At 37.8% G+C, this 12,843-nt stretch overlaps 1 protein-coding gene across 1 annotated transcript in view; it reads left to right on the plus strand.

Annotated features, from left to right (window-relative positions):
* LOC150109710 (uncharacterized) overlaps positions 1 to 12,843 on the plus strand; it is a 493,008-nt gene that overhangs the window by 116,662 nt on the left and 363,503 nt on the right. Inside the window, exon 4 of the mRNA XM_090403026.1 lies at positions 2,717 to 2,920. Within this exon, the coding sequence (XP_090259152.1) occupies positions 2,717 to 2,920 (204 nt within the window). The remainder of the gene's footprint in view (positions 1 to 2,716; positions 2,921 to 12,843) is intronic.

The following is a 12,843-nucleotide window of genomic DNA, read 5'->3' on the forward strand; positions in this document are numbered from 1 at the left end:
CAATTAGATAGTTGTAGAAACGATTCAGACTGTAACTGAAAGGTAACTGATGTCATAACAAGCTGATCTCTAGAGGTGGCAAGATAACAGTAAATTTAATTTAGACACATCTGCACTATTATTAGTAATAGTGCAGATGTGGTAGCCCTGCAAGAGGATTTAAATAAGCTAGATAGATGGGCAAATGAATGGGGGTGTCAGTTTAATGCAGCAAAATGCTGCATTAAATATAGTCTTGAGGTCTTGAGGTTTGGGAAACATCGACATAAGGTCTTGAGGTTTGGGAAACATCGATGGGATGCTGCATAATCTATGGGCGGAGTTATACTGGAGGAAGTAGGGGAGACAAGAGATCTGGGGTTGATGATTGATAGAAACCTGAAGTTTAGGGGACATATTGCAAAGGTGGTGAAGGTAACACAGAGGATTGCTGCTATTATGAGAAGGACACTGACCTGCAGAGATAAGAGGGTTATCATTCCGTTGTATAAGTCTCTGATCAGACCACACTTGGACTATTGTTCTCAGATTTGGTCCCCAGGATTTGAAGGGGATAAATTAACTGTGGAAAGGATACAAAGACGGATGACAAAGATGGTTTCAGGACTGTACAAGGATAGTTATGAGGATCAGCTGAGAGAATGTGGACTGCAGAGTTTGGTGGATAAAAGAAGGAGAGGTGATATGATTGAGACTTTTAAACTGTTGAGAGGTGGTTACAGGGTTGACACTGGGGAGTTCTTTCGCTTGGTTGAACAACAGGAAGGAGCGATGACAAGAGGCCATCCCTGGAAGTTACGAAAGGAAACTGTGAGCAAGAGGGTAAGGAGTGGTGTCTTTGTGTGGAGGGTGGTTGAGCCGTGGAATGCATTGCCTGATGGAGTGGTGGGAGTGAGAACGGTCAGTGAGTTTAAACAGTGGTATGATAGTCTTTGTGTTTCTCAGGGGGGACCTCCCCTATATGAGTCTTGACAGACTTTATGCCTTAGGAAGGACCTCCCTCGATGAGTCTTTCGACTCCTTGGAGGCCTGAATAATAATAAGAATAATAATAATAATAATAATCATCTACGTAGTGTAGCATTGTTCTTTATAGAAATTGGCTAGTTGGGGGGAGGGGAGAAGGAACCCATTGCAGTGCCATCTGGCTGTCTGTATATTTTTCCTTTCTATGACAAATAACCAGAACCTTTGATAGAGGTCCTTGACTTTAAGCCATTCTCTAATATTTTGGAATTATTCAGATTTACTCTTCATTCTGGCTATTTACATGGAGAGAAATATTATAGAAAAGTAGATGGGTCTGCTTGGTCTCCCCCCCCCCCCCCTTTTGATACCTTTAAAACATGGAGGATTTTTCCATTCACTAAGAGCATTTTGTTTCTCACCTTTCATATTAGCACAACAAAGAATTGCCACTTGCTCTTTTGAAGATTTAAATCCTTTGGTACTTTCATTTTTAAACAAATAAGCAAGCTCAAGCATTGCACGAAAATAGAGTCCTGTTTTGTCTGCATTGTAAATCTACTCTGGAGAATATTCAGCAGTAATTTTTGGCCACTTGGTCTTAATCCATGCATCAGCTGATAAAAACTCAGCACTTTTTTACTTCACCATGAATATGCTTGTACACAATTACACAATATTCTCTCACTTTTTCCACCTGTTAAACCATCCATCAGTTGCAATGAAATTTTCTTTGTTCATTGTTTTTGCAAATTCTTTTGCTTTTTGATGCATCAAAGGCCCATTAATCAAAGCATTCTTTTCACGAACATTATTAACCAAAATTTTAATGCTGATTCAACTTAAGCATCCTTACCAGATCAGGCTCTCTTCCAATCCATGTTCTCATTAGTAAGAGCTGGTAAGAGTTTCAATGTTTGATCTATTTTTTAAGATCTTACACAAGAGTGGCTATGCAATTTTTAAATGTACCAGCCGCACTACACTGACTTATTTTGGGCAGCTTATTATAGCACTCCAAAAATTCTTTGCTTTTCTTGAAAAGATAAATCTTTAGGTTTTTTTACTTGCTTCTTCCATAATGCTAAGGGCTGTTTTAGCGAGCACTTAAAGTCAAATTCACTTACTGAAAGAGAGTACAAAAATAAACTCAAAAAATCACAATTGGACTGTATTTATATTCCCCCCCCCCCCGCGTTTGCCTGGAAGATTTAATTTTATCGAAGATTAAGATTACCCACCTGCATTTGCTTGGAACATATAAGAATTCTGAGAGGCAAAAGGCTAAACATTCGAGGATTATGATAACGATAACCAGAACTTTTATTATTATTATTACATAACACCTCCAGGGAGTCCAAAGACTCATTGAGGGAGGGCACTTGTTCTACAACTCTCCATCTCTACCACTCCACTAACGACAACTACCTTCATCATCAGCGCCATCTACTGCCGACCACCACCACCACTATTCTCACAGATAGTCGCAAACATCCATGCCCTTGGCAGGATTTGAACCCACAGCCTTTTGGCTGGGGAGCGGATATGCTAACCGCTCAGCCAACCAGGCCGGCTTAGTTATAATAGACAGATTATTTCTAATTCATTTTAAATGGAGTGTTTTGGGACCGACAGATTTTGATAACAACAGCCAAATGATAATATTATCTGCAATCACAATAAGAGGATTCTACTGTACTAATATTATCAATTTAATGGGTACTGAGCAAGAACAGAAACTGAGCTTCAGCATAATCCAGATGCACAAAAAGAGCAAGAGGTTGTTCAGAATGTATCTCCTTCAGAGTCTAGTGGGGGTGGTGAACCTAATAATTCTTCTGTTGCTTCTGCTTCTTTACCAGTTGAGGAGACAGTGACAGAAAAGCCTCCAGTTGATCAGGCAACCTCAAAATGTGCAAGTAATGAATCTCCTGTAAATTTGACTCCAACTAGGGTATTGGATCTGCCTGAATCTCTTCAAGCTGCAGATGTTGTTATAATTATTTAGTAGCATTCAGAGTTAGACCCCGTGCTTTGACATCCGAAATAATACCTTAACACCCTGTATGCAATTACATTGCTGTGATTATAATGCAACCAAATGCATAGTTCTTTTTTGAAAGGTTGCAATTAATGATTGAAAGCCATTGCTAATTTGAGTTTTGTATGGATATTAAGATTGAACTTTGTGGATGGCCTTCTTTGTTTGGCTTATCCTTCCAAGCATAGGAGGATAAACAGCCACCTACCATCTTTCAGTTAACTTGATTAGTCATTAAGGCTGTCTCTGATAAGCAGTTTTTTTAAAACTAATGACTGCACTTTTTTACATAATGAAGAGATTTATCTAAACACTTTAGGTCTATATTGGTTCCAAAGTAACTTATTTCTTTGAAGAAAACTTGCATTGTTAAGGAAACATGGTTTATTTTGTCAAAATGTTTATTTTGACAGGTGGCATACTTTATATACAGGTAATTAAAAAAAAAAGTTTCTAAAACTTCTATTTGAAATAAAAGACTTAAATAAAAGAAATAAAAGAGTAAAAAAATATATATATGTCTTATAGGTACTAATAGTTTAAACCAGTTTCTGCCAGTATTACCACTAATAATTTTGATAGAGTACCTCATGATAAGTTGACAGTCAAACTAGAGCAGATGGGGTTGGATATTAGATTAGTGCATTGGATTGGAGACTGGCTATCTGATAGGTATCAACAAGTTGTGTATGGGGGTGCAATATCCAGGAAAAGGAAAGTGACTAGTGGAGTGCCTCAGGGATCTGTTTTAGGGCCATTACTATTTAACTTGTATATTAATGATATTGGCGAAGATTTGGATGGAGATATTCAGTTGTTTGCAGATGATGCAAAGTTGGGAAGAACCATAAAGAGTAGTGAAGATGTTGTGGCCTTGCAAGAAGACTTGAATAAATTGAGTGATTGGGCAAGCAAATGGGGATGTGAGTTCAATGTTGCAAAATGTAAGGTTTTAAAATTTGGAAAACAAAGATGGGATGCAGAATTTATGCTTGGTGAGAATATATTGCTGGAAGTAGAGGAAATAAGAGATCTTGGAGTGATAGTGGATAAGGATCTAAAATTTAGGGGACACATTGCCAAAATTGTGAAGACAACACAAAGACTTCTGGGAATGATGAGGAGGACATTGACGTGTAGAAGTAGGGAGATTCTTGTTCCATTGTATAAGGCTTTGATTAGGCCACACATGGACTATTGTGCCCAGATTTGGTCACCTGGTTTTCAGAAGGATGAAGAGATGTTGGAAAGGGTCCAAAGGCGGCTGACTAAGGTAGTTTCTGACCTCTGGAATGTCGAGTATGAGGAAAGATTGAAAAGATGTAATTTGCAGAGTCTAGTGGAGAGAAGGAAGAGGGGAGATATGATAGAGACCTACAAGTTGGTAAGGGGTTGTTATAGGATCAATGGTGGAGAAGTTCTACAGAGAATAGTGGGAGATCAGGGGAGAACCAGAGGTCATCCCTGGAAACTGTATAAAGAGGGTGTGAGTAAGGGAGTGAGAGGCAGGTTTTTTTCGTGCAGAGTTGTGAATGATTGGAATGCCTTGCCTGAGAGTGTGGTGTCTGCAGGGAGTTTGAATGTGTTTAAGACCCGGTATGATGAGATGTGTGTGAGATAAAAGGACCTCCTAGATGAGTCTTTGACTCCATGAGGTCTTGTTTTTTAATAATAATAATAACTTATCATACATGAATCTGCAGTTGCATTCATCCTATATTTTGATTATTACTCTATCATTATTCTATATTCATTATATAAATATGCTAGGGAATGAGGTTTAGAGAAAAATTCTTATTATTTTAAAATAAAATCTATTAAACAAGTAACCCACCAATAGAATGGAAAAAAGCAATAGTGATCCCTATTTTAAAAAAAAAGGTAATAGAGAGATGACCCTAAAAACTATAGAGGTATAAGTATTCTAAATTACTGTTATAAAATATATAGTAGAATTTGAAATAACAAAGTAATAAAAATTACTCTGAGAGCTTTATTTTAGAAGTACAAAATGGATTTTGAAAAGGACAATAGTGTATAGACCCAGCCTTTTGTCTAAAATTGATAATAGAGAAAAGAGAATACAATTTAAAAACACATATTACATTTATTGACTTTGAAAAAGCATTTGATAAAGTTAAAAAGAAGTCTTTTATTTAGCATACTAAAAGAAATACCGAAAGAGATAAAGTAAGGAGTCCGACAAGGATGTCCCCTTTTTAATATTTATTTAAATGAAATAATAATAAAATGCAATAAAAATTTCCATCAAGGAATTAAATTTTCTCCTACTGTAAACTTAAACACTCCCCTTTTTTGCTGATGATTAAATAATACCGTAGGCCCCCCCCCCCATATTTGCAGATTCACTTTCCATGGCTTCAGTTATTCATGGTCAACCTCAGTCTGAAAATATTAAATGGAAAATTCCAGATGAAATCTCACGGCGTTCCACCCAGGATGTGAATCACCCCTTTGTCTAGCAGATTCACGCTGTACTGTATATGCTACCTGCCCATTAGTCACTTAGTAGCCATCTCGGTTATCAGATATACTGTCGCAGTATCGCAGTTCTTGTGTTCAAGTAACCCTTATATGGCAATTTGGATATGCCAAACCATAAAGTGCTTCCTTTTAAGTGAAAAGTTGAAATTTCTCGACTTCATGCAATAATAAATTTGAAGGAGATAAATTAACTGTGGAAAGGGTACAAAGGCAGATAACAAAGACAGTTTCAGGACTGTACAATGTTAGTTATGAGGATCGGCTGAGGGAATGTGGACTGCAGAGTTTGGTGGATAGAAGAAGGAGAGGTGATATGATTGAGACTTTTAAACTGTTGAGAGGTTGTTACAGGGTTGACACTGGAGAGTTCTTTTGCTTGGTTGAACAGTGGGAAGGTGTGATGACAAGGGGCCATCCCTGGAAGCTACGAAAGGAAACTGTGAGCAAGAGGGTGAGGAGTGGTTTCTTTGCATGGAGGGTGGTTGAACCGTGGAATGTATTGCCTGATAGAGTGGTGAGAGTGAGAACGGTCAATGAGTTTAATGAGTGGTATGATAGACTTTTTGTTTCCTAGGAGGGACTTTCCTCAGTCTCCAGAAGTATCTCCACTGCTTGTGTACAATGTGGTGCGGCATTGTCATCCATAAAAATGAATTCTTTGCCTACAGCACCATGGAACAATTGAACATGACATTGAAGAACTTTGCAGTATTGTTCACCACTCTTAGTCCTTTTTTCCAGTACTTATAGCTCAGTGCATCCATTAAGAATAATGCCTCGCCACACCATGACCTCAGCACTTCCTTTCAAGAACATTCGCATGATGGTAAGCAGTACCATTTTAACGCCCGATCAAGTGTTGTCTAGAATCAGAGGAAAGACTAAAATGACTCTCATTTGTAAAGAGTACATTAATCCATTGGTGTCTTGTCCAATTTTGATGGATACAACACCACCAAAAATGTTCTCTTCGATGGGCTGTGGATAAAGAGACACAGACTTACAGGCCTACTTGTCACAGATGTCTTGCCACAGTTTGTTGAGATATTCACATACTTATGCTTGAATGGAGCCGACTTGCAAGGCTGACCTGCCATGGTGAGTTGATTGTGTTTTGCTGTTATAACCAAAAATCTGTCTTCAGGCTCTGTGGTGGAGTGAGGGCGACTTCTTAGCAAACGTCAGGATCACATTCCATTTGTTTAAAACACTGCCCAGAGCCTGGATACAATGCTATGTGATATTTCAAACTCCCTGGCAGTATCAGTAATCCCGTGGTCTTCTTCAAGCTTTCGTAATTTTTCCCATCGTTAAATCATCTAGATGATGTCTGTGAGACATTACAAGACATTTCAGTTTGCAGCTTTATTTCTTCACAAAAAGGCTTCCTTCAAACACGAGTGCTACCATGTGAACCCTTGCGTGTGATTCAAAAATTTCAATGTATTTGCAGAATTTAACGAATTTGCAGTTGTAATTTTCAAAAATGGTTGAAATTTGTAATTTGTCCTTAGGTTTTGGACAGCAGTGTATAATGCTGTGGTCCTGTTCTAGAGACCAGGTATGGTCTCTCTAGAACAGGACCAGAACTTTTTCATGTCACTTCAGACCTCCAGTAAGTGTGGTGGCAGCACAATGGATAGGAAAAAAAATTATCCCCTGAAGACTTTTAGGAGGTAATTTTGTTGCTGCAAAATTTTAAGTAAAAATCATTGGCATGATCATGGTCATTTTTATGCATGGTGTTTGATTCCAGTCAAAATGTTGCTAAAGCACAGTACTGTTTAAGAGGAAAATAAAAACAGACTAGAAGCGTAATGTTTTTGTAACAAACCTTAAATTCATTTGCCATCTTCAAGATTTAAGGGAGGCTGAAAACGAGTATTATTTGTGAGCTACTATACTAATAATCAACTATAACAAATATATTCACTTTTGGATAATTTCAAGCACAATCATCAGGCAGTTGATTCTGTATAATTTTTGAATTTGATTTATTTTGTTGCAAGTTATTTTATCACACTGTCCTTTTGATGGAAGAAAATATTTTTTTTAGATTCTTCTTGGTACCTATTAACATGATGCTCATTTTTTTTTACTTGGTAGATCCACCGAATTTCTTTTAAAATTAATAGACGAATCTATAGACAAATGCAACCAAAAGAAAACCTGATACAGAAAATAATCAAAAGGAAACTATGTCTATTTAGCCATATATATAGAATGAACGATGAGAGAAAATTAAAAACGTTGCTGTTTGGAATGATTGAAAGAAAGAACAAAAAGAGGAAGACCAAACAGAGAATAGGGCAATGATGCAGAAACTCTGTACACAAAATGAGTCATCTTGCACAAAATAGAATGCAGTGGAAGAATCTTATCAAGATGGCATCAGATACCTACAGGCGTTGAACCCATGGTTCAACGCCTGTAGGTGTCTTTTGTTATTTTAAACTTTTTTTTTTTTTTGAAGTAGGCCACCCTTTTGGTGTTGCAAGTGCTCTTTTCCCCATTTTGTATTTTACCCTGTTTGAATCCACGAGCCAGGTTTTTTTTTTTTGTGTGTGTGTGTGTGTGTGTGTGTGTGTGTTTATGTTTTCTTCTTGGGAACCCCCCCCCCCCCTTAAATTTTGCAAAAAAATTAAGACTACCGAACTTTGGAGCCCCAAAAAAGTTATGTGGAGGACAAAATAAAAATTAGAATTTTTATGAGAGATAATCATGATAGATAGCTTTAAAGAAAATTGGTCCATTTATTATTTTCATCTCTTTAGCATTGACAGCATTTTGAAAATGATGGAAACTTGAATTTTTTTTTGCTGCATCTTTCAGCTTAAATTGTGAGAGGTTCCACTGTCACACACACAGTTCATCATACTGTGCTTTAAAAGCATTCACTCTCTAGGCACTCACCACACGTTAAGGCAGTGCGATGAGTGCCATTCCAATAACCTGTCCAAAAACCTATTCCTCATTCACATGCTCACACTTTTACAGGTGACCAGCATGACAAGGAAGGCAAAATCAGATAATGAGAAGAATCTAGCTGAACAGGCCAAAGGAAATCTCAAAGAGTTCTTTCGTTATGTGGCAAGTAAGAGGACGAATGACTATGGAAGATTAACCTTAATGGGTGATGATGGTCACGAGGAGACGGAAGCAGATAAAATAGTTGAGTTACTGAGTGACTACTTTGCAAGGGTATATCATCCTAATGAAGTTACTGCTTTAACATATGTGACAGATACTAATGTGGGAACAGGGTGGATGAATTGGAGGTTCTTAGGATATTGCAGAATCTCAATGTAAATACAGCTGTGGGATATCAGCTTGGGTTTTAAGAGAATGTTGCAAGTAACTGGCATTGCATCTGAGTAGGCTCTTTCATTTAAGTCTCAGCTCTGATAGAGTTCTAAGGAAGTGGAAAGCGGGCAAAATAATTCCCTTGCATAAGGGAGGTTCTAAGACTGCAGTATCAAATTATAGACCAATCAGTATCTCAAGTGTGGTGGTAAAAGTACTGGAAAAATTGGTCAAAAAGAGAATCCAAGAATGGGTGGATAAGAATATGACAAATAAGGAAGTTTATATTCCTCTTTATAAGGCCTTGATACATCCACATCTGGATTACTGTGCTCATATCTGGGCTCCTGGGTTTCCTTGGGGGATGCGGAAGTGGTGGAGAAGATTCAGAGGCAAGTGACCAAGATGGTGAGTGGTCTGTGGAATGTTCCCTATGAACATAGATTGAGGGTGTATGGATTACAGAAGTTGGTTGATTGCAGAAAAAAAGAGGGGATAGGATAGAAACATTTAAGTTGCTTACAGGGATTTATAGGATTCATGCAAGGGAAATGTTTCAGCATTTAGCTGGAGGGACTAGAACAAGGGGTCATCCCTGGAAGTTGAATAAAGGTGTGTTAGTATTGGTGTGAGGACTAGATTTTTTGCTTAGAGAGTTGTGGATGAGTGGATTGGGTTGCCAGGGTCAGTTTTGAGTCCTTTGTCTGTTAATGGATTCAAGAAGAGGTATGATTGATTGTGTGGATAGTTTGGTTCTTGTGCGATGAGTCTTCAGATTCCATGGAGGCACCTGTACAATAATAATAATCTCTTACCAGCTTTTATGTCTCAATCATATCCCTCCCCCCTTCTCCTATCTATCAGAGAACTCTGTAAGTTCCATTCCTTTAATCTGTCCTACTAGCAGACCAGAGATCATCTGTAGACCCTCTCCAATATCTCTTCATGCTTTTGTAAACCAGGTGACCAATACATGCACAATAATCCATATACAGCCTGATCAAATCTTATACGAGGGTGGTCTGGAAAGTTCTCAGCCTAACAATAAAAAAATGAATTTTCAAAAATTTTTTTTTTTTTCAACATAATTTCCCTTAAGACTAATACATTTATTCCAGCGATGCTCCAGTGCCATTATCCCATCCCTGTAGTGGTTCTCAGTAAGATCTGCAAAATACCCCTCTGCAGCTGAAATCACCTCTTGATTCGAAAAAAAAACGCTGACCAGTGAGGAAGAGTTTTCGTTTTGGGAAGAGATAGAAGCCAGAGAGGACCAAATCTGGGGAATAGGATGGATGTTCCAACAATTCATAGTGCAGATCTCTTAATTTTTTCATTGGCAAAACACCTTTGTGGGCAGGTGCATTGTCCTGATGAAAGATGATTTTTTTTCTTCTGCAAACCAGGTCTTTTCTCACAAATTTTTTCATCTAGTCTGGTTAAAAGATCAGAATAATATTCCCCGGTTATTGTTTTACCCTTTCAAGATAATTAATAAACAAAATGCCTTTAGCATCCCAAAACACTGATGCCATGACCTTTCCTGCTGATGGAACTGACTTTGTCTTCTTTGGCACTGAACAACTGGCTTCTGTCCATTGTTTTGACTGCTGTTTGGATTCTGGTGTGTAATGGTGAATCCCAGTCTCATCCATAGTAATAAATCGACACACAAAAGCAGTTTTATTCTTGTTAAAATGTTCCAAGCACTCTTCAGAGATTATCATGTGAGTGCATTTTTGATCTGATGTGAGCAAGTGTGGCACCCATCTTGCACAAAGCTTTTTCATTTGCAATTCTTCATGCAAAATATATCCTGCACGTTCTTTTGAGATGCCTATAGTCTCAGTAATTTCATGCACTTTGACTTGTCGGTCATCCAATACCATATTTGTGCACTTAATGATTTCTGGTGTTGTCTATGCTTTGTCTATGCTTTTTGGACGTCCTTCATGTGAATCATCTTCAAGGCTGATATGGCCACATTTAAACTCAGTAGTTCATTTCTTAATTGTCGAAAATGAAGGAGAAGAGTGCCCATAAGCTTTTATGAAATTTGAATGAATTTCCTTAGGCATTAAACCTTCTTTTACAAAGAATTTTATCCATTTCAAGGGACGCAGACAACACTTTTGCTTCAGACAGCTGTATAAAACAAACTACTTGATAGAATAACTTGCAATTTCACATGGATGTTTATGACAGATGTACCAACTTAGAAAAAAAAAAAATCTTGCCAATAGTGTTGCCATCTATGGTCAAGGCCGAGAACTTTTCAGACCACCCTCATAGAACGGAAGTATAACATCCTTACTTCCACATGTCAGTGTCATCTACATCATTCCATATAATGATGCAGAGGACATTTCATTCTGCTGTGCTCACAATTTTAGTATTCTCCCTGAAACTTCAGGTTCTTGTCTACCATTACCCCCATATCCCTCATCTCCTCCAACCCCAAGATCTCCATACCAGTTTCATTACTCTGCATTCTATCTACACTTCCTTAAATTGTTGATAAACTTAATCAACAATTTCATTCCCCTTAATTTGGATACTTTTGGTATTTGTATACATACATAATAGCTCATTTGTGGTTTTATAACAAGTCCCATGAATACCACTTCTTGGATGTGATTGCTCTCTGTCACCTGCAATCCTTCGTCTCTCACCAGACTCATACATTCTCAGCATATCCCAGGCTATCTCAAGGATTTCTTGTCCATTCACACATTCACTTCTACATCCAGCATGCTCACTTCGCGCACAGTGTCTCTCTGTTTACCCTGTTCCCCCCCTTCCATTTCTCTGTCTTGTGTTCCTGCCATCTCATTCTCTTTATTTGCACTACTCACTATCCATTCACAATATCTTCTACTCTTCTCCTCAACATTTTACTCTCCCAACCATACATTCTCCTTGTTCCCAACTAAATTATTCATTCCTACTTCCACTGTTTTACTATCACCTCTTTTGCTCACTTTCTCCTCATATCTCATGTTTCAATTATTCTGCCTACAGGAATACAAACCTTGTGCACGTCCCTATTTGTTACACCTCTGATAACTTAATCCCTATACAGAGTTACTCTCAAATCATTCATTACCTCTTTTACATAGCCACCTTTCATTCCATTATTCCTCACTCTTTCATGCAAATATATAATGCTCATTTCATTCTGCTTGTACTTCATCTCGTCTCATCTTCACTTACTCTGCTTTCATGTCTTCTATCACCTTTTTTGCTGTATTCGTGCTTGCTACCACACCACTTACACTCTCTTTTTTCGTTGCCTTTAATGTACGCTTTTGTGCCACCAGTCACATTCCCGTTTTTCACTAACTGTCTTACCAGTACTCAGCTGTATTCTTGCATGCTACCTTACCATCAACCTTGCTTCCTTCTGTAGCTATCCTCATGATCATCCGCTCTGCTTTTTGCTACTCACATTCAAAGGCACCTCATAGTCCATAGGCATATTACACTTCTTGCATACCCACATTCTCTCATCTTGCATATTCAACCCTTCTGCATAGATATTCTCAACATCTCCCCAAGCATACATATTACATTCATGACACCTTACCATTTTTGAAAAATCCTCACTCTTGTATTCACCTTTTGTGTCAATCTACATCTCACCACCAGTTTGTTCACTCTCACTATCATACACAAATGAACACAGAAATAAATTAACATATAATCTGAACTCAACTGAACAGTACCTACCAATCGCAGCTATCACAAAATTTAATTGAAAACTATCAGTATCATCATACAAATATAAATTTTAATTTATCTTTTCATGGTTATTGGAACAATGATTTTCCTATCTTCACCATCAGGTAGTCCAATTAAAGATGTAGAGAAGAGTTGAGAAGACTGGCTGATAGATATGGAAGAGAGAAAAAGGATTAAATGGAAGGCAGAGAGAGAGTAGGTGAGATCAGTATGTGCATGTGTGAACTGGCACTGAATGAGTTAGAGAAAACTAGTAAAGATTTTCGAGGTATAGTAGTAAAGAAGGT

Source organism: Typopeltis vanoorti, chromosome 2 (genome assembly GCF_054136105.1).
Source record: "Typopeltis vanoorti isolate ZY-2024b chromosome 2, IOZ_Tvanoo_1.0, whole genome shotgun sequence".
Classification (NCBI taxonomy): Eukaryota; Metazoa; Arthropoda; class Arachnida; order Uropygi; family Thelyphonidae; genus Typopeltis; species Typopeltis vanoorti.